Below are 20,200 nucleotides of genomic sequence, written 5' to 3' on the forward strand. Positions count from 1 at the left end.
TAAAAAGAAAAAAAAAGAGGAAGAAGTATAGCCAGCATGTCTTGCTAGGAACCGGGCAGTGTTTGAAGGGTTTCATGTGCAGTAACCTATTTAATAGTCACAACAATCCTGAGTGGTAGATACAATTATTATTACCTTAATTTTATAAATGAGGATATAGAGGTCAAGACAAATTTAAGTAGCTTGCATAAGGTTAACAAGTATATAAAATAATGTATTTCCTTAAAAATATGTAGTATATGGCACAAACTAAAATTCACCAAACACTGTCTTTAAATAAATATGTGTATATACTTAATGACTCTTAAAATGATGTAAAAAACAAGATCCTCAGTTTATAACTCAATTTTTACACTGGCTCCAGTATACTAAGAAGTTTATGAATAAGCATAATAATTCATTTTAGTTTTATATATGTGTTCCCCAAAATCATCTAGTAAGTTAAAAAAATCTGACAGGGTATTTTCAGCACAACTGTATTTAAACATTGACCCTTTCTCATGTTTTCTCCATTTTCTTTGGAATTTTCTAGTTTTAGTAAAGATACAATGTCCACAAAGTTCTACAGTTTTAAATGTCATACAATTTTCTGTTTCACTTTTAGTTCCCTTTCTTCCCAAGCTGTTCATCTCAAGAGGCAAGTTAAATATGTATGACTAGTAATTACTCAATTTATTATGTATTGTTGCAAATGGCTAATATGATTATAATATAGAACTATGCCAATCAATTATTACATTAATAGCACCTAACTTAATTTATTTTAATTGCTTTTTTAGTTTGTAGAGATTGACCAAAGTGAATTAGCACCTAAGATTTCATATGTAATTAAAAATTTCAACTTACTAATTATATTGTTACTTAAAACATTGAAATTAATTTGTGTAATTCAACTGATTTTAATCTAAAATCTCAATTATTTATTTTAATTTGAAATTTAGCTTGGCAGGTTATTTCTTCAAGTAATTACTGAGTAACTAAAATTTTTTTTTTTTTTTGTGGTACGCGGGCCTCTCACTGCTGTGGCCTCTCCCGTTGCGGAGCACAGGCTCCGGACGCGCAGGCTCAGCAGCCATGGCTCACGGGCCCAGCAGCTCCGCAGCATGTGGGATCTTCCCAGACCGGGGCACGAACCCGTGTCCCCTGCATCGGCAGGCGGACTCTCAACCACTACGCCACCAGGGAAGCCCGAGTAACTAAAATTTAAAATTAACTCAAATTTGTGTGAATTGACAAGTGAATGATTTAATTTGATAGAAAAGCTTGTCTCCCACTAATAGAATGTATTTCATTTCTTTTAGAGTAGTAGTTCTGTCACATATGCGGGTAACAATAGAAATATTTTACATAATAGAATTAGAATTCATACGGATTCCTTTATTGTTACTTCCAAATGTTAGTAATTTTGCTAATTTAGAGAATTCTGAGTTAATGTTAATGATGATGGTCCTTCATGCTTTCTGTAAGTTGTTAAAAATGTTTTGTTTATGTATATGTAAGCTGTTATTACCAACAATCCACCATTGTATTTAATGTCAAATAACTTAAACGAGGGCTTCCCTGGTGGCGCAGTGGTTGGGGGTCCGTCTGCCGATGCAGGGGACGCAGGTTCGTGCCCTGGTCCGGGAGGACCCCGCATGCCGCGGAGCGGCTGGGCCCAAGAGCCATGGCCGCTGGGCCTGCGCGTCTGGAGCCTGTGCTCCACGGCGGGAGAGGCCACGGTAGTGAGAGGCCCGCGTACCGCAAAAAAATAAATAAATAAATAAATAAATAAATAAATAAATAACTTAAACGATTTTCTACAGGTCCACACCACCTATGTCCAAGGATATTTTACCTGAAATATCCTTCACACATCTCTAATCTACACCCTCCCTTATCTCCTCCTGTCAAAAGCTCTACCCTTTTTTATACCTATTTAAATAAAATACTTTGTGAAATATTCACTAGCCAGTCTTATCACCCCATAACATTTTTTGACAACAACTTTATTGAGATACAATTCACATACCATACAATTGACCCATTTAAAGTGCACAATGATTTTAATGATTTTTGTATATTCACAGTTATGCAACCATTGCCACAATTTTAGCACATTTCATCACCTCAAAAAGAAATCTCATATTCTTTGGCTATTCCCCCCAACTTCCCCATCCTTCCTCCACAGCCCTAGAGGACCACTAATCTACTTTCTGTCTCCATAGATTTGCCTATTCTGCACATTTCACATCAGTGGAATCATGTAATATGCAGTCTTTTGTGACTGGCTTCTTTTAGTTAGCATGATGTTTTCAAGGTTCATCCATGTTGTAACATGTATATCTTTTTTATGGCGAATAATATTCCATTGTGTGAATGTACCACATTTTGTTTATCCATTCTTTGTCATTTATCCATTCAAATGTTTGATGGACATTTGGTTCGTTTCCACTTTTTGGCTGTTATAACTAACAATGCTACTATGAACTTTTATTTACAACATTTTATATGAACATAACTTTTTATTTCTCTTGAGTATGTGCCTAGGCATGGAATTGCTGGGTCAAATAATTACTCTATTTTTAACTTTTTGAGGAACTGCTAGGCTGTTTTCCAAAGTGGCTTCATTATTTTCATTCCCATCAGCAGTGTGGGAGGGTCCAATTTCTCCACATTCTTCCCAATGCTGGTTATTATCTATCTTTTTTATTATAACTGCCCCCCAAATTTTGATTATGTTAATCTTAAGACACTTATTACATAAAGCCTTGTTTTGTAGATGCTGTTCTATATGTTTTCTCCCTCCTTTTAGACTGTAAATTCCTTAAGGCTATCAACCATATCCCATGTGAACCATGAAGAAATCTAACATTACTTGCCCTTAAAATGTTCCCATTGAAAAAGTTCATTATAGGTAAACTGCAGAGCTGAGATAATTATCTAGTTAATTTATACCAAAACAAAGAGACAAAATAAAACTTTTGAGCTCTTGAAATTAAGTATTTGGGGGCTTGAATTATCAGATCATATGTTCATACTAATTAAATCATTCAAATAATGACTCAACTCATTACTTGTCTTTTCCAGTGTATGAACATCTAAAGTTAAGCTAATCTTGGTTCCATCCCAATTTCTACTAATTATGTCATTTTAACTAAATGTCTCTTAAGGTCCCCATTTTTAACATTATCAAAAAAATAATAACTCTCTATCACATGGAAAAGATGTCCTATAACCAATGGACTATAATGTTACTTTGAATATTTTAAAAAGAATAATTAGTATAGGGAACTAGCAATATGGGGAAGAAGTGTTAGAGTGTAAGGGTTGGATTTTTTGTGGGGGGGGTTCAAAATGGTAGACTTACAATCCTTTACACATACACACACGCACACACACACACACACACACACGCATACATACTCTAACCAAAGTCAAGAATCTGAAACTTAGAAGAAATGCATTATGTGAATTTAAGAATGAGAAAAATATAGAAATAAGGGAGGTTTACTAAGAGAAATAGAATGTAGTCAATGGGAGGTTCTCCTAAATGACAATCACTTTCCCCACGTGACTCACCTTTGAAGCTCATCACAGTTCCCATGCACTTTCACTGATGTTTAGAGGGCAGTAGCTGTTCAGACTGTTTTTCTTATTGTTAACAGTCAAATTCTTTGCATTTTGTACAATCTCTGTTCTACCAATTCAAACTAAAAGCAGGTATCAAATGATAGGGATGGAGGAGGAAACTGTTGCTTAGAATTTTTTTAAATTATGAAAGTTTCAGGCATACAACGTTATAATTCAACATCTGTATAAATACAAAGTGATCACCTTCACAATTCTAATTACCATCCATCACTGTAAAGTTGGACCCCGCGCTTATTTACTTAGAATTTTTTTAAGGTTGACCATTCCTACCTCCCTAAATCTCTATTTGACTGCATTTCACGTATTCATTTACTTACTCAGTAACAGTTTTTGAATACTTGGTGACTATGTAGAACTCCGGGGTTCGGAGACTGATAGGAAAAAGAAAGTCAGCAGGAGAATCAGCTCTGCTACCCCTACTCAGCAACTCAAATAACCAGGAATTATGGTATAGAGTATGCCTACCCTAAAAAGTGAAAGTAGACAATTAAGATGATCAGATAGATAATTTAGGCCTTTAAATGTTCTAACTTGAAATGTTCTTCTACCAGAGGCAAAGTTGTTTATTTATAGGGCATACAAGAAGGAAGAACTCAAGAGTCTAGAAAATTATAATAATAAAATGAAAGGAACAACAAAATTCTAAAAACTAAGAGTTTTTCAGGGAAATGTGTTATTTAAAGAAGAAAAAGGAATATAAGCCGAAAGCACAGAAAAAATTTACTATAATTGTTTAATGGAATAAGAATATAAATACTATAGATGAGAACAAGATCAGTTGTTTCCTAGATGGAGATAAACTCTGACTCAGATCATGTCTGCTTGAGTCAGGCCTAACTATTCTACACAGTCCAATTCTAATATGATTAATGAAGATTCTTTTCCTGACAAAACTAGTATTTTTTTGAATTCCTTAACAGTTATACTTAAGATGTTTTAATTACAAAGTCCAACTAGACTGGAATCAACCTAATATTTGTATTTAGGGGAAAATATCTTTTAAACATTCTGGATTCTCTGAAATGCATTTTGCTCAGGATTTCCCCCTTAATTTTTAAACCCAAATGTGTTTTAAGGGAAATTTAATCCATATGTCCCTGACTCACTCACACTTAACTCATCAAAATGTTGTTTAGTAAAAGCTATTTGATGTTGAAAAAGCCTTATGAGTCTTTATAAGTCTTTTTTCTCTCTTTGAATTAGGAAGTTGCTTTGCAGTCATAAATAGTATACCCAAAGGGTTCGTGTTCAGCTTCAAACAGAGAATTCGCAAAGCTCTTAGAGACAACATTAACACATGCCCATTTCTTACAAAAGCTAAAATACTTAAACTTCTAAGTTAATTTAATTTTTTAATTCAGCTGAAAAGTTGTGAAAATCAATAAAAGCTTCACCTTGAATATCTAGCCTTCTTAGCCTTTCTTCATTATTTTTACAATGTCTACAAGGCCATTTTAGTGTCTGCAAATATTTTACTGTATCCATCTTTCTGCATCTCCAAAACTGTACGTCCTCTCCAACCATGGATTCTATAGTCTATAAAAACACTTTTAAGGTACTTTTAACTGTAACAACATCCCACTAACCAAACTTTGTAAGTTTAAAATATAATAAAAGGACATAATTCAACTATGTTTGTTAGACGTCAACCATGATTCAGCTCATATATAATGTTCTTACATCTTTTTTTTATTTTAAGAATAAGCCATTCTTTGTTATGCTGCAAATCTTTCACAGACCACAGTGATGAGGTCTATTCTTTCTAATACAGTGTTCTAGTTGAAACCCATTTTTATTTTTTACTGTTTTCTCTGTATGGAGAGTTTCCCACAAAGTAATCCCTTTACAGATTTATAGTTATACTTACTACCAACCTGAAAAGTAGTGGCAGTGAACAACTCAACTCACTTATCAATAGACCATCTCTCTCCTATATGTAGGCAGCTAATATTTCAAATGTCGTGTTTTTTAAAAAGGATATGATGATGATATTATTCACCTGTTGAAAAGATATGGGTCACCACATTTGTCACACTTGGAGGAAAAAAAGTGTGAGATAACAAAACTGTTTTCCTAATGCCGAACTCTGGACGTTAGCAACTTGGAGGAGAGGAAGAGGTGAGGTTTCATCACTGCCTCACCTCTGAGTGCCCTGCCCTCCCTCTGATTTGGCACTAATTCACAAATAGGTAAAAAACTGATTTTGCCGCTACATTTAGAGCAGTGCCATACAAAAGGACAAAGTAGTCGTTCTGCATACTGAAGATATTTTATTTATTTAATTATTTTGTTTCGATGACTTAGTGCTATGGAGCCAGAGCAACAGCCTGCAAAGGTACCTCAACATAAACAGTCAGCACTAAGGACAAGTTTTACATGGAAATCCATTTATAAGAAGTTATTCCAGTAGAATATGCTCCATCAGATCAATCATCAGTCCAACAAATATAAATCTAGAGCAACTTTTTATCAGCAAAAATGAAGAGAAAGTCAGCCTCAGTTTGCTGGCTAAATATTGTTAAATATCTTCTTTCCAGATAAAATGTTTAGGCAGTTTTATTGATCAGAAGATGGCAGATAGTAATGTTTTATGTGTTTTTTCCTCAAAGTTCTGTTGAATTTTTCCTTCATTTTAAGTCACTAACAGATGAAACAGCTAAATACAGTTGTAGTGCTATTTCAGTTCAATTTGTATCTAAAACAGGAATGTTAAGAACCAAATACCACAGAAAACTTTCTTTAAAAATAAATCTTGCATCTAAGATTGGGTTGTGTGGATAAGTCTTCATTCACCAGCAAGTTTTTGGGGTGGGGGCGTGGAATGAGCTAGTTAAAGTAGTAAAGAGTAAGTGTGGATGGGCAAATGATGCTGGCAGATAACTTTACAACTCTATGAATTAGGTATTATACTTCATTCTAAGATGTGGAAACTTAGGGTCAGACATTGTGGTATTTATTTATGGTCATATAACAAATATCAATACATGAGCCAAGAAGTGAGCCCACTTTTCTTTCTCCGAAAGCCCTTGTGCATTCTACTACATCAGTGCTTTATTTGGGTTTTTTTTTTTTAAATCCTGAATTATAACCCATTGGTGTGTTAGTACATCAATTACTTGGACTATTGCCAGCATTATTTGTAAATGAAATAAAATGAAAAGATTCAAATAGAAAAATGTCAAAATTCATCACACACGATAAAGATAAGAGCTGGAAGGACCTGTTGGGTCCTTATTCTCTGTTGCCAGATCCCAACTTGACTCAGGTTGGATGTGGTTATCCAAACAAAACAAATATAAAATATTGAATATCTACTGTGTGCAAGACATTATGCTGGGTGCTTGGAGCAAAAAGACACATGATTAAAGTTCCTGCTTTCAAGGAGTTTACAGTGTAGAGGGAGGACAGATAATGAAAAGAAAAAAAAAATCCTACATCTACAAAGGAAGCCATGATAACACAAAACAGGGCCCTTGACCGCCATGTGGATTCTGGATGGGTGTTCCTTTTAGTTAATAAGTAAAAGATTTAGAAAGATTTGGAGTTGTTACAGACGACATGTAAACATAGTATGCTAAACTACCCCCTTCTCTGTGAAACTACAGTAGGTCTGAATTATTCAGGTAAAAGTATGAGGCAGAAATCTCTGAAGGTTACTGGGGTGGGGGGCATTTTGTGCCATGAGGTACCTGTATTTTATCCTAAAGGCTACAGTGAGACAATGAACGACTTTTAAGCATGAAAAGATCTAATTTATGTTTTTTTAAAAATTACTCAGGCCACTGTACAGATTATGGTTTTAGGATGTCCAGACTTGAGGTAGGAGGCTGTTGTCCAGATCAGAGGTGATGAGAACAAATTGGTGGTGGAGGAAAGAGGAGAGGAGGGCAGCTTGTAGCAACTCTTAGGAGGTAAGATGTGAAGGACCATGACAGTTGACCAGTTGTGAGGAGTAAGAATGAGGGGAACCTGTCCCGGGAGAAGAAATGATGCGGAAGCTGTTAAATGTGTTTGGGAATGTAAAGACGCAGGGTTTCAGGGGAGAGAAGAATGATGGTGACTGGTCAGATTGGTCTGTTGGGTATCCACATTTTTCAAATGTATAGAATGGTTTGAAATTTGAGAACCAAGTTGGGCATGGAGCTCATAATTTAAACCTCTGAGATCACCCAAGGAAAGTGAGAATATAAAAAGAGAAGAGTAGTAGCCCAAAGTCAGATCCCCTGTGGAACAACAAGGTTTAATTGGCCAACAAAGGACAGCTCCTCAGGGATACCAAGAAGGGAGTCAGGCGTAAAGAGAACAGGAGAGAAGACAGGCTTACCTTGGAGATATTGCAGGTTCAGTTCCAGACCACCACAAAGCAAGTATTGCAATGAATCGAGGCACATGAATTTTTTGTTTTCCCAGTGCATAGACAAGTTATGTTTAATGTTTATATCATATTGTAGTCTATTAAGCATGCAATAGCATTGTGTTTTAAAAAATGTACATACCTTAATGTAAAAATACTTCATTGTTAAAAAAATGCTAACTGTCATCTGAGCCTCCAGGAGATCATAATCTTTTTGCTTGTGGAGGGTCTTGCCTGGATGTTGATGGCTGCTGACTGATCAGGGTGGTGGGTGCTGAAGGTGGGGTGGCCGTGACAGTTTCTTGAAATAAGACCACAGTGAAGTTTGCCACAGGGATTGACGCTGCCTTTCATGAATGATTTCTCTGTAGCATGCAGTGCTGTTTGATAACATTTGCCCACAATAGAGCAGCTTTCAAAATTAGGCTCAGTCCTCTCAAACCCCACCACGGCTTTATCAACTAAGTTTATGTACTATTCTTAATCCTTTGTTGTCATTTCAGCAGTCTTCTCAGCATCTTCACCAGTAGATTCCATCTCAAGAAACCAGTTTCTTTGCTCATCTATGTGAGGCAACTCCTCAACTCTTCAAGTTTTATCATGAGATGGCAGCAATTCAGTCACCTCTTCCGGCTCCACTTCTAATTCTAGATCTCTTTCTATTTCCACCACATCTGCAGTTACTTCCTCCAATGAAGTCTTGAACCCCTCAAAGTCATCCATAAGGGTTGAGATCAACTTCAGCCAAACACCTGTTAATGTTGACATTTTTACCTCTTCCCATGAATCACGAATCTTCTTAATGGCATCTAGAATGGTGAATCCTTTCCAGAAGGTTTTCCATTTACTTTGCCCAAATCCATGAAAGGAATCACTATTTATGGCAGCTATAGCCTTTTGAAATGTATTTCTTAAATAATGAGACTTGAAAGTCAAAATGACTCCTTGATCCATGGGCTGCAGAATGGAAATTATGTTAGCAGGCATGAAAACAACATTAATCTCCTTGTACATCTCCATCAGAGCTCTTGGGTGACCAGGTGCGTTGTCAATGAGCAGTAATCATTTGAAAGGAACCTTTTTTTCTGAGCAGTAGGTCTTAACAGTGGGCTTAAAATATTCAGTAAACCATGTTGTCAACAGATGTGCTGTCATCCAGGCTTTGTTAGTGCATTTTATAGAGCACAGGCAGAGTAGATTCAGCATAATTCTTAAGGGCCCTAGGATTTTCAGAATGGTAAATGAGCTTTGGCTTCAACCTAAAGTCACCAACTGCATTAGCCTCTAACAAAAGAGTCAGCCTGTCCTTTAAAGCTTTGAAGCCAGGCACTGACTTCTCTCTGGCTCTGAAAGTCCTGGATGACATCTTCTTCCAATAGAAGACCATTTCATCTATGTTGAAAATCTGTTGTTTAGTGTAGCCTCCTTCATAAATTATCTTGGCTAGATCTTCTGGATAAGTTGCTGCAGCTTCTACATCAGCACTTGCTGCTTCACCTTTCACCTTTATATTATGGAGATGGCTTCTTTCCTTAAATCTCATGGACCAACCTCTACTAGCTTCCGACTTATCTTCTGCAGGTTCCTCACCTCTCTCAGTCTTCATAGAATTGAAGAGAGTCAGAGCCTTGCTCTGGATTAGGTTTTGGATTAAGGGAATGCTGTGGCTGGTTTGATCTTCTATCCAGACCACTAAAACTTTCTCCAGTCAGCAATAAGGCTGTTTCCCTTTCTTATCATTCATGCGTTCACTGGAGTAGCACTTTTAATTTCCTTCAAGAACTTTTCCTTTGCATTCACAACTTGGCGAACTCTTTGGCACAAGAGGCCTAGCTTTTGGCCTGTCTCTGCTTTCGACATGCCTTCCTCACTAAGCTTACTCATTTCTAGCTTTTGATTTTAAGTGAGACCTGTGACTCTTCCTTTCACTTGAATACTTACAGGCCAATGTAGGGTTATTAATTGGCCTAATTTCAATATTGTTGTGTCTCAGGGAATAGGGAGAGAGAGAGAGACAAGAGAATAGAATGGTCAGTGGAGTAGTCAGAACAAACACAACATTTACCAATTAAGTTTAGTCTTATATGGGTAGGGTACATGGTGCCCCAAAACAATTACAGTATTAATGTCAATGATCACTGATCACACATCACCATAGCAAATATAATAATAATGAAAAAGTTTGAAATATTATGAGAATTACCAAAATGTGACACAGAGACTTGGAGTGTGCAAGTGCTGTTGGAAAAATGGTGCCAATAGAGCTTCTGGATGCAGGGTTGCCACAAACCTTCAATTTGTAAAAACACAGTCTCTGCCAAGTACAATAAAATGAGTTATGTCTATAGCATGCTTTAGAAGCCAAGGAACTCTGGCTCAGTCATTTTCAAACTGGTATTCCTTGGAACACAGTTATTTTGAAATATGCTAATGAGAAAAAGAGTATAGTTAAAGGTATTTGGAAAATTCTGGGTTTAAAAATAAAATGTTACACATATTGTGGGGTTTTTTTTAAATTGATGGAAGGACTTTTCCAAACTTTTAGCATATTAATTAATATGTATGTTCCTAACACCTTGGCCTAAGTAGAGGATGAGGGTGAAGCCAAAAGGAGTGAATAGGAATGAGGAACGAAGAGGTGAAAACTGGAGTCCAGAAGCTTAACAGAGGAGAGGAGACCGAGACAAAAGAGCAGCTGAAGTGGAGGAGGGTAGGACCAAAGGCCAGGTGGAGAGAGTAACTGACTTGAACAGGAGGAAAGTTACATGTTCTGGAGAAAAAGAAATAACAATAAATGCAGAGGCAGAAAAATCTTTAGATAGAGGAAGACATTAAGATAAATAACCAAATTTCATTTTCTCCAAAATTTGAATACTTCATTTATTATGCGGTCAGGATGGATGAATGTTCATATGTGAATTTTTCTAGGAAGGGGCCGTATATTTAGTCATCTTCTCTAAGAGATGTGTGAGCCCGAAAAAGGACAGACAGCACTGCTCCACACTGTAATACCTGAGCTTTAAGCTTTGGTTCCTTGACCTAAACAAATCTGACATTTGAGGCCACGTGTGTTTTTTCAGTCCCACCTCGCACTGTTCCCCTTTACACCTCCTAATCGCCGGCCCAGCTTATCTCCTGCTGTCCATATCCTGCATCAGTTTGTTCAAACTCTTCTCCTGCTTCACAACACTCTTCCCCGCATGTGCACCAGTCTGACTCCTACCCATCCATCACAGCTCACTTCAGTTCACTGCCTCACCCTGACCCCCCACAAAGGCTGGAAAGCATCACAGTTCTGTGAATGCCTATAGAATTTTTTTTTCCGTCCTTCTCTCGGTGGGAGGCAGTATACGTAACAGCAAATACCCTGGAGTCAGATCACCAGGTTTGAATCCTGTCTCTACCATCTCCTAGTTGTGTGACCTTCCCTAAGTTACTTCAGCTCCCAGTCTCATTTTCTCTCTGTAAAATGGAGATCATAGCAGTACCTATCTCCTAGGTACAGTATGAGGAACAAATGAGAGTCATACCCGTCAAGTGCTCTAATAATGCTTAGCTAGACCCTTTCTCCCTTATGCTATGCTTATTCCTGTATATTGTTTATCTTTCCTATGTACTTTAAGCTCTTTGTGGGTAAAATCCGTGTCTTATACATTATTGCATTCTCTCTCAGTGCACAAAACAGTGTATAATTTTTGTTGACTACGTGAATGAGTGAATGAATGAATGCTGAGTTAAATGTCTCTCTCAGAATTTAATTTACAAAGAGGAAACAACTTACACACTGGGAAAAATATGGCAGTTATAAAATTATGTCATTTAAAAAAATAATAGTATGCGCGTGATATAGCTGGACTGACCAATTACATTATAACTCTTACTGGTTTTCAGCATATTTTAAATTGATCTCTTCTATAAAATGTAATGTTTTTCATATTTTTAAAGAACGATTTGAAATCAATTCCAGAAAAATATAAAAGATGTAATCTATTATTTTAATTGACCTTTTTACTATGACATAAAAATGCAACAATGGTGTATATCGTTTTCTATATTCTATATTCAATTCCACAAACACAGATGCTTGCTGTGTGACAGAGCCTGTGTTAGATGCAGAAGATAATGCCCCAGTCTTCAAGTAGCTTATGCCAAATGGGAGAAACAGCCTTCTAAACACATAATATTTGATAAAAGTGCTGCAATAAAGATGTGCCCAGGAAACCATGGGAATGTAAAGACAAGGCACTAGTCCAACCAAGAGGTGCAAAGACCTAGTCCTCCTGGTTCAGTAGATTTAAGTCATCTCCCCTGGTTTATTCACTCATCCAGTCTAGTAGGAACTTACTCTTCTTGATCATTAAATGATATCCTAGTGCTATAAAAGAGTCAATACTCTTCCAGAGAGTGAAAAATGGATTCCATATGTTGAACTGAATGTGATATAACTAGAAACACAAATCTCAGCTGGCTCACTTAGTGCATCAAAAGGCAGAGCAAATTATCACAATGAACATAAAAACTATCACCGTTTTTAGTATATTTTTGTGCTGGTAAATAAGTCAGTAATATTTTACTTACAGTATATATGCTTTATAAGCTTTTTCTTCTATAAAGTTTGTCTTTGTAGAAAATGCACTAGTTTCTGTTGGTTTCTTTTTAACATAAAGTATTATCTGTCCTACAAGGGAATCAAAAAACATAAATGGTATGTTAAAGTTAGAGCCTATCAGATTCTCTCTCAGGACTTTTAAAAATTATTTATTGTAAACATATTAAATGAGATTTTAGATAAATGTTCTACCATGGTGAACAGATATTTTGTTAAAATGCAGCCTTCAATTGCTCTTATATAGAGGGCTCCATTCTTTCTGTTTCTGTTTCAGACTCTGGTAAGCTGAGTTTTACCAGAGGTAGGTTTGCTCAGATCTGAAAAGATTCATGTGCATTCTCAAGCACCTGTCTCATTTTGCACAGTAATAATCTAAGGAAACCACTGCACTGTGGGGATGATTGATTATTGTTCATCTCAATCTAAGGATAGGTTGTGTTCAGAAAGTCACCAGAGAGCGCAAAGAGGCCACTTCTTGGGCACAGTGAGCTTGGTATAAAATTTGGATTTATACAGTGTTTATATAATCAGTAGTGTGGTGTGTGTATGCTAGGGAAGGAGATAATAATGCTGGAAGTTAAATTTATAACTCTTGGGTTATGTATTTTATCAGTTGTTCAAGTTATATTTTCCTGATTTAAGCAAAAATATTCTGTAACTCTTTTCATCGCAAGAAAAGTTTTTGAAAATTTCAGAGCATCATTATTCTGATAATATATTTGGACCACTAACAATAGTCTCTGTAAATAAAGGAAAGCGTCACTGGTAGAGATTTTGTTACTATACTTTCTTTTTTTCTGAGGCATTTCAAATGCTTGAAACCCAGGGAAGTAAGTACTGAGGAATTCAGATCTTCTGCAGCATTTTCCTCCTAACTTCCCTCTCCCTCAGGCTCATACACTGACATCTCCATTTTCTTAATGCCTAAAGTTTTCCTAGGATTCCAAAACAAAGTTCCAACTTTCTCATATTCTCGTATTCTTCAATTGCTTTGAAATTCAAACATTTTATTCTTTTAATTCTGTGGGGGAAACATTTTCTTTAAATTGATAGTGCCCTACTTAAAAATAAGTCCAAAGCAGTGATAAATATTTTAGATATGTTCAGTCACTCATGCTGTTAGTTATTTTCCTACAAATTTTATCACATTATAGAGTTGTAAGTTTTTACCTATTATATTTTCATCTTAAAATTTTTTTGGAATGATATCCTTTTTCAGTAAACATAAAGGATCTCAGATTAGTTTTATTTCTTCTAAATAATGCAGGATTTTAAGTTTAGTAATTTTACAAAGATTAGTCAACGCTTATTATCTCAAAATAATGGTCTTTTACATGTTCCAAAAGCAAATTGAACATGTGGTTTCAAAGTAAGTGAGTTTGGAGTAAATCCATACAGCTGATAAAATTGTATTAATATTAAACTAAGGTTAGAAAATATTCAAGTGACTCTAAAATACATCATAATTTCATGTACACTAAGTATAGTTTTTGCCAACTGAAAGTCATCAAATAATTGTAACGATGCCAGTTTTAATTAAACTTCAGCTCCTTGTCCCTGTGTATATATTCTTTGTCGTGCTTTATATTGAAACTTGTAAAGAATTTTAGCATCATTTGAGAATTTAATCACCATAATTGACTTTTAATAGCCAGAATGCTGTTGACCCCCCTTAAAAAATGATTAATTCCTGGATCTGAGGAAGAGAAAAGCAGTCCCTGACCTCAGGAAACAAATGGACCTGACCCTTACAAGGAGGCCTCGGTATCACTGGGAGCTGGCCTGGGGCTCACAGCTCCGCCATGGTGCTCTCCTGTTGGACATAAACAGCCTCACAGAATACCTGCATCAGACGAGGCCACGTGATGATGTGAGGCAAAAAACAACTTTGTAATTTTGTCTAAGCACAGACAAAAACAGGGTCACTCTGCACAACGCCTCAACATTAACATCCCCCCTCCGTCCTTATAGGAGTGACTGCTACTTCTTTGTCAATTACAGTTTTTAGCCTAGGTCTAGTCCTAGATAAGATTTATTAAGATCTCCAATCACAGAATTATTGCCACTCCCTGACAGAGCCCAACCCGGAGCAAAGCCCTGCTTCCTTGAACCCTCCCCCAAATCACTTAACAAAAGCCCAGATCCTACAATACAATAAGTCCTTTCTGACACCCTCTTACTTAGTCACCTCATGGTTCCTTCCCATGTCTCCCTCACTGCAAGTGAGCAATCAACCCAACTTTCTACACTGCAGTTATGTTCCTGGTGGTCTTTGGCAGGAAGGTATTGACACATCCGTAGCCCCAAAATTGTGAACACTGAACTAGTAGTTAAATAAAAATGTAAAAGAACTGTGTAAACTGTAAAGTTCTGTTTAAAAGTTGATGTATTAAGACTTATAGGCTTAGAATTATGTTTTCAGTAGAATCCTCCAAACCCACAAGTGGTTTTTAACATTCTAACTTTAAATTATATTTGATGAATAGTTCCCTTCCTAAATATAAAACATATGTATTTTCTACTCTAGGTTTACCCTCTCAACTGATTAAAGATCCCATGGCTCTAAAGAGAAGTTTATTCTTCTAAAGAATCTTTCCATTATGCTTGGGTGATCTTTGTTCTAGTTCAGATTTTAAATTAGCATTTAAATTAATGGCAAGTAATATCCCTATCCTTTCAAAAATAGTAATGGATCAATATTTCTTAAACATTATAGTGCCAGTTCTAAAAGGTAAATAAAATTATTTTTCCTTTAGTTACCACTTCAGATGGTGGAATTTTAAACTATTGTATGCAGCAATACAAGGGGAGGAGGTTTTGTCCCATCCATTTGTTTCACTGTTTTTTAATATCTGTCACCTTACCTCTGTGTGTGCTTGAGGACGTTGATATAATTTATCCTTCTATTGCCATAGTATTGATTAGAAGGAATATATCTATACTCAGTCCCCAACTCACTACACCAAACAGTTATGAGATTAAATTTGTACCTAGTTATCATCTAGAACAGAATCTCCCAGATCACCATCTCTCTGACCTCTAGACACGCTGCCCTTTCTAAACTATTTTTATTTGGAAAGGGATCCAAGGTTTTCAAATAACGAGATCTTCCATATGGAAGATCTGCTGGTTTGTGATTGTGCCTTATGTAAACATTTTAATATCGGATCCAGAGGCTCCCCCAAAGGGGATTAAAACATAATCCCTCTCTGTATTGCTGTAGTGGATTAACTCTGTTCTCTCTGCGGCTGGTTTGCTCCCTGAAGGCTACAACAAAAAGACCCAGCGCTCCTTAAACATGCTATGGAATTGGAAGTTGTAATTGGAGATTTCCAAAGGACAAGGGTAAAAATGACACACTATTAAGGCTGAATATTTCATGAGTGTCTTTCTTAAAGAAGGACCAGTTCGAGGCCCTTTTATAAACCCCCAGAAAATCTCAATTCAATAGAATGAGATTGGAGTAAAATCAAAAGGAAAACGCGGTCGCCTTTCAGAAACGCAAACAGGTAGCGAAAATGTGCTCCCTGTTAAAAGTTCATGGAATTGTGAACTTAAAATTAGTAATACTGTATATCTCGATAAATTAGTTTGTTTGGTTTTGACAATGTGTATCATGATTTTTTTAATTTTTTTCCAATTTGATTGGGTATGTTAAATTATATTTTAAGAGAACGAAGCAGTTCGCCATTTTTAATGTTTTTGACCACTCATCGTCTCCAAATGCCAGAAATCTCTGTTAAACCAGAAATCACTAGCTTTCTGTGTTTAGAATGACGACTTTTCTGAGGTTTTATCAAGGCCCAACGATGTGTAAGAAGACACTTTGTTTCCAATGTGAATCAGGTCACCTTCTTCCTCACCTCACTCCAATCAAGAGTACACCTCCTGGATTTCTCCTGAAGTGGCGTCCAGAGGAGCGTCCCGGTGGCTTAAGGGTTAAGGGAGCGGTTCGAACCGGCCCGAGCGTTGGGGGCTTCGGAGGGGGCGCGGAGGCAGGAGGCGCCGCCGAGCGCGCGCACAGACCCTCCAATAAACACAAAGGAGGGCCTGGGGAATAGAAACCCAAATCCACTTGTAATCGTACAAGAGATTCGGGCATAATTACTTGAGCAACCTAGATTAAGATTGATGAGCCTTTAAAGTGGCGCTTTAGATCGACCGCCTCGCCCTTTGGAAAGAAAAACCTTATGGAGCCGAGGTGGACCCCGACTCCGCTCGGCTCAGGCGGAAGCTACCCGCCCGAGACCCAGGCCGGGAGTCCGCGCGTCCGGGGGCCGGGCCCCCCGGTGCGGGCTCGTCGGGGATAGAAAGCCGTAAAGTCAAAGCAGGGGCTTGGCGTTAGCCTGACCCGGGCAGGCGGTCACGGTCGGCGGTGCGGGCTGACACTGACACAGTTTGCTCCATAGCCACCCGTTTAAGCGCGACAGCAGCCGACCGATTCCTCTCTGGTCCTCCCGCGGCAGAAACGCCCGGCTTTGTGCAGGACGGTCGTGGATTCGGTGTGTGCTGCTCCCTGGAAGCGCGAACTCCGCTGCCGTCCCCGCGCGGCCGGGCCGGGCCTGCTCGCTGCGGCCGGGGCGGTGGCGGTGCGAGCCGATCTCCCCGCGAGGAGCCACCGCCGGGCGCGGGGTGGGGGGGGCGGGGGGGCGGGCCTGGGCAACCGCAGGGGGCCTGCCTTTTCATTGCTTTCCTTCTGCTGTTACTGTGACTCATTTGTCTGCATTTGGGGGGGGGCGGGGGTGGAAGGGAATATGATGCACCCTTGCTACAGAAAAACAAATACATTTTTTTCTGATTTCTAAGTCTTTATTTTAAGTCGAGGGTAGAGAAGAATGTCCCCCCTTCGGGGAACCTTAAAGGAGCAGTTAAGTAATGCCAGTTTGAATTAATATTCTACTACGTGAAATTTGTAATTTTCGACTTTAACTCAGATGGAGGGAATTCGAAGTCAGCGCCTTAGTGGACACACTTTCTAAAACATTTCTTTTTCTGAAGCTTAGGCTCTCTCGTCCCACAAGTTGAGAAACAACACTTTTCAAATGCTTTTCTGAGAATCGTTTTGTTCAAGCTTCTTACAATTTCATCATTTTTGACCTATGCTCGGTGAGAAAAATCACTGCTACAGTTTTTCTTTTCTGCATAAAAATGTATTTCATGTCCGTGTTTGCGCGTATATCGGTGTGCGGTGCGCCTTAGGATGTCGATATTAATCTGCCTGCAAGATGCAAACCCGTCAGCGGAGTGGAATTTATATGTTAGACCCTATACCCCTTCACGTCCTCCCGCCCATCCTGGGGGGACGCTGCTGCCCAGGGGACGGGGTTTTCACGGTGGCTGGTCTTTGGGGACGGCGCTGACTGCCCAGCGCGTCTCTCGGAACGCCGTTGATGCTCGGTGGAGAATCGGGGCCTTAAGACAGTCCGTTCTGCACTTTTAAGCTGGTTAAGGTCAGCGCCTCACTAACCATGTAGGATTTCTAAGCAGAGGTTGCAGACTCGCTTACTGAAAGTCACTTATTCGATATTCTGATCTCTTGAGTTTTTATAGAATTATTTGTCTCTAGTCTCGTTATAAGATAATGTGTGAAAGCTAAGCAGACTTATCTCACGTGAAAGGAGCTTGCTGCATAAAATAGACACTATTTTTTCAGTGCATATCTAAAACTAAAAGCCTGTGGTACCCTTCCGGGAGGGAGCGGGAGAGGGGCGCAGGGGCGCAGCCTGACTCCCGTGCCCTCTCTTTCAGGCCCAGTGGTTCTCAGCACTCCCGCCCAGCTCATTGCTCCTGTGGTGGTGGCCAAGGGGACGCTTTCCATCACCACGACAGAAATCTACTTCGAGGTGGATGAGGATGATCCTGCCTTCAAGAAGATCGACACGAAAGTGAGTTCGAGTGATTCTGTGTACAGCACTGGTGGCTTTGTGGCAGGAAGTGGTTTTCAATTTTGCTTGGTTTTGAATGACAGTGGGGGAGGGGAGCACATTCTCATCCTTATAGAAAATAAAATGAATGAAGTAACACACGCTCTATTTTATGGGATTGAAGAATATATTAACAACTTTAAATCCTGTATACCAGAGCATGCACATTTTAACGGTCTCTCTATGAGTGCCTTTGTGTGCACTTGGGCAGATTTGGTAGTGAAGGCAATTGCTCCCAGGTCCCTGGGGTACAGCATCTCAGGCTCTCTGGGAAGACTGGGAAAGGTCTCATGACATTTCTTACTAAGATCACTTTTAATTTCCAAAAGTGTACATTGCAATATGAATAATAATTCATTAAAAGGTTGTACGAAAACTACGGAGCACATTTAGCTATAAATTCATCTCCGTTATTACATCCAGTTTTCATCTCCTGAAATAAGAATAGGTTTTATATGTGATTTTAAGGGGAAGAGAAATCAATTATCTGAGAAGCTTTCATTTAAAATGTGTATACATAGTACATACTGGAGCTCAGATGTTTAAAGTTTGTATTCTTCTGTGGGTGTGGTGCCAGACAATATATATTCAGATGATTTGAAATGCATAAATATTTGTTTATGATATCTTATTTTGTAAATTTTAAAACCTGAGTATTCAACAGCTCTATACCTCTACAGTTTCTTCTGAAATCAATTTTATTGTTGTTTTAACTTTTATATTATTGTGCAATTTGTAAACTTTTTTCCTGAGGCTAAGAATTCAAGAACATAAGTGTCATGCTAGATAATCAAGCATCATTTTACAAAGATCTTCCTTTGAAGTATTTTTCAGAGGCAATTGTTCTAAAATAGCGAAAGACAAATGCTCCCATAGATCCAGAACCTTATTATTTATATTTAATTTATATATAGAAGTAAAGCATTCTAAAACACTATTTGTAGAGTAGCAATTGAAAGTCGAAAATGTACCCCCACCTGAGTTAATTAACGACCCTAAGGCCCACAGGTGATTAGCCCCTCCCGCACTTGTTGACTCTTAAAATACTCTGAGGGATAATCACAGGACTTCTTTAACTTCTAGCTCCAGAAGAGTGGCATTTTGAAAATGAGTTTGAATGTAGTGCATATGATTTTAAATAATTTAAAATTTGTCTTTATGCTTTTATCATTGGCTTGCCCTATGAAGTAAAAAGTAACTTTGGATTTCTGATTCATTTATTCTGCCAGTGGAACCCTTACTGCATAAAATAAGGCTTGGCATAAGATAGGTCAGAAATTATCTTCATTTCATTAGCGTAGTTAGTTTTCATATACGAATTTTAAAAGTTTTATTAGGATTTTGTTAAGTTCATTTCCTCTGAGTTAGTCTGATTTTTAACTCAGCAACCTTGACTGTCATGGCATATTTCATCCTTATATTATCAAAAATTCTACAAAAATATTAACCCAGAAGAGCAAGCTTTCAAAGGTAGGTTTAAATTGCATCTGTTGTAGGATGGACTAGTCTTATAAGTAAGTCAGAAACTGACAGTAGATCACTGTATTCTGTAGCTATACAAAAAGAGCTTTTCTCCAATATTTTAAGGTTTTATTTTTAATTATTTCATTAGCTTATTTCTCAAAAGGTTTAAAATATTCAAGTGGGTTCAATTTTCAAAGTGAAGCATTACATCTTTTG

General features: G+C 37.8%; 1 protein-coding gene across 4 annotated transcripts in view; it reads left to right on the forward strand.

The window, feature by feature from the left end:
• Nucleotides 1-20,200, forward strand: part of NBEA (neurobeachin) — a 613,622-nt gene that overhangs the window by 390,943 nt on the left and 202,479 nt on the right. For all 4 annotated transcript variants that reach the window (XM_081214387.1, XM_081214388.1, XM_081214389.1 and 1 more), the window contains one exon: nt 18,345-18,481. In XM_081214387.1, coding sequence (XP_081070513.1) covers nt 18,345-18,481 — 137 coding nt within the window. The remainder of the gene's footprint in view (nt 1-18,344; nt 18,482-20,200) is intronic.

The sequence above is a fragment of the Mesoplodon bidens genome (genome assembly GCF_964165515.1).
Source record: "Mesoplodon bidens genome assembly, chromosome: 17".
Classification (NCBI taxonomy): Eukaryota; Metazoa; Chordata; class Mammalia; order Artiodactyla; family Ziphiidae; genus Mesoplodon; species Mesoplodon bidens.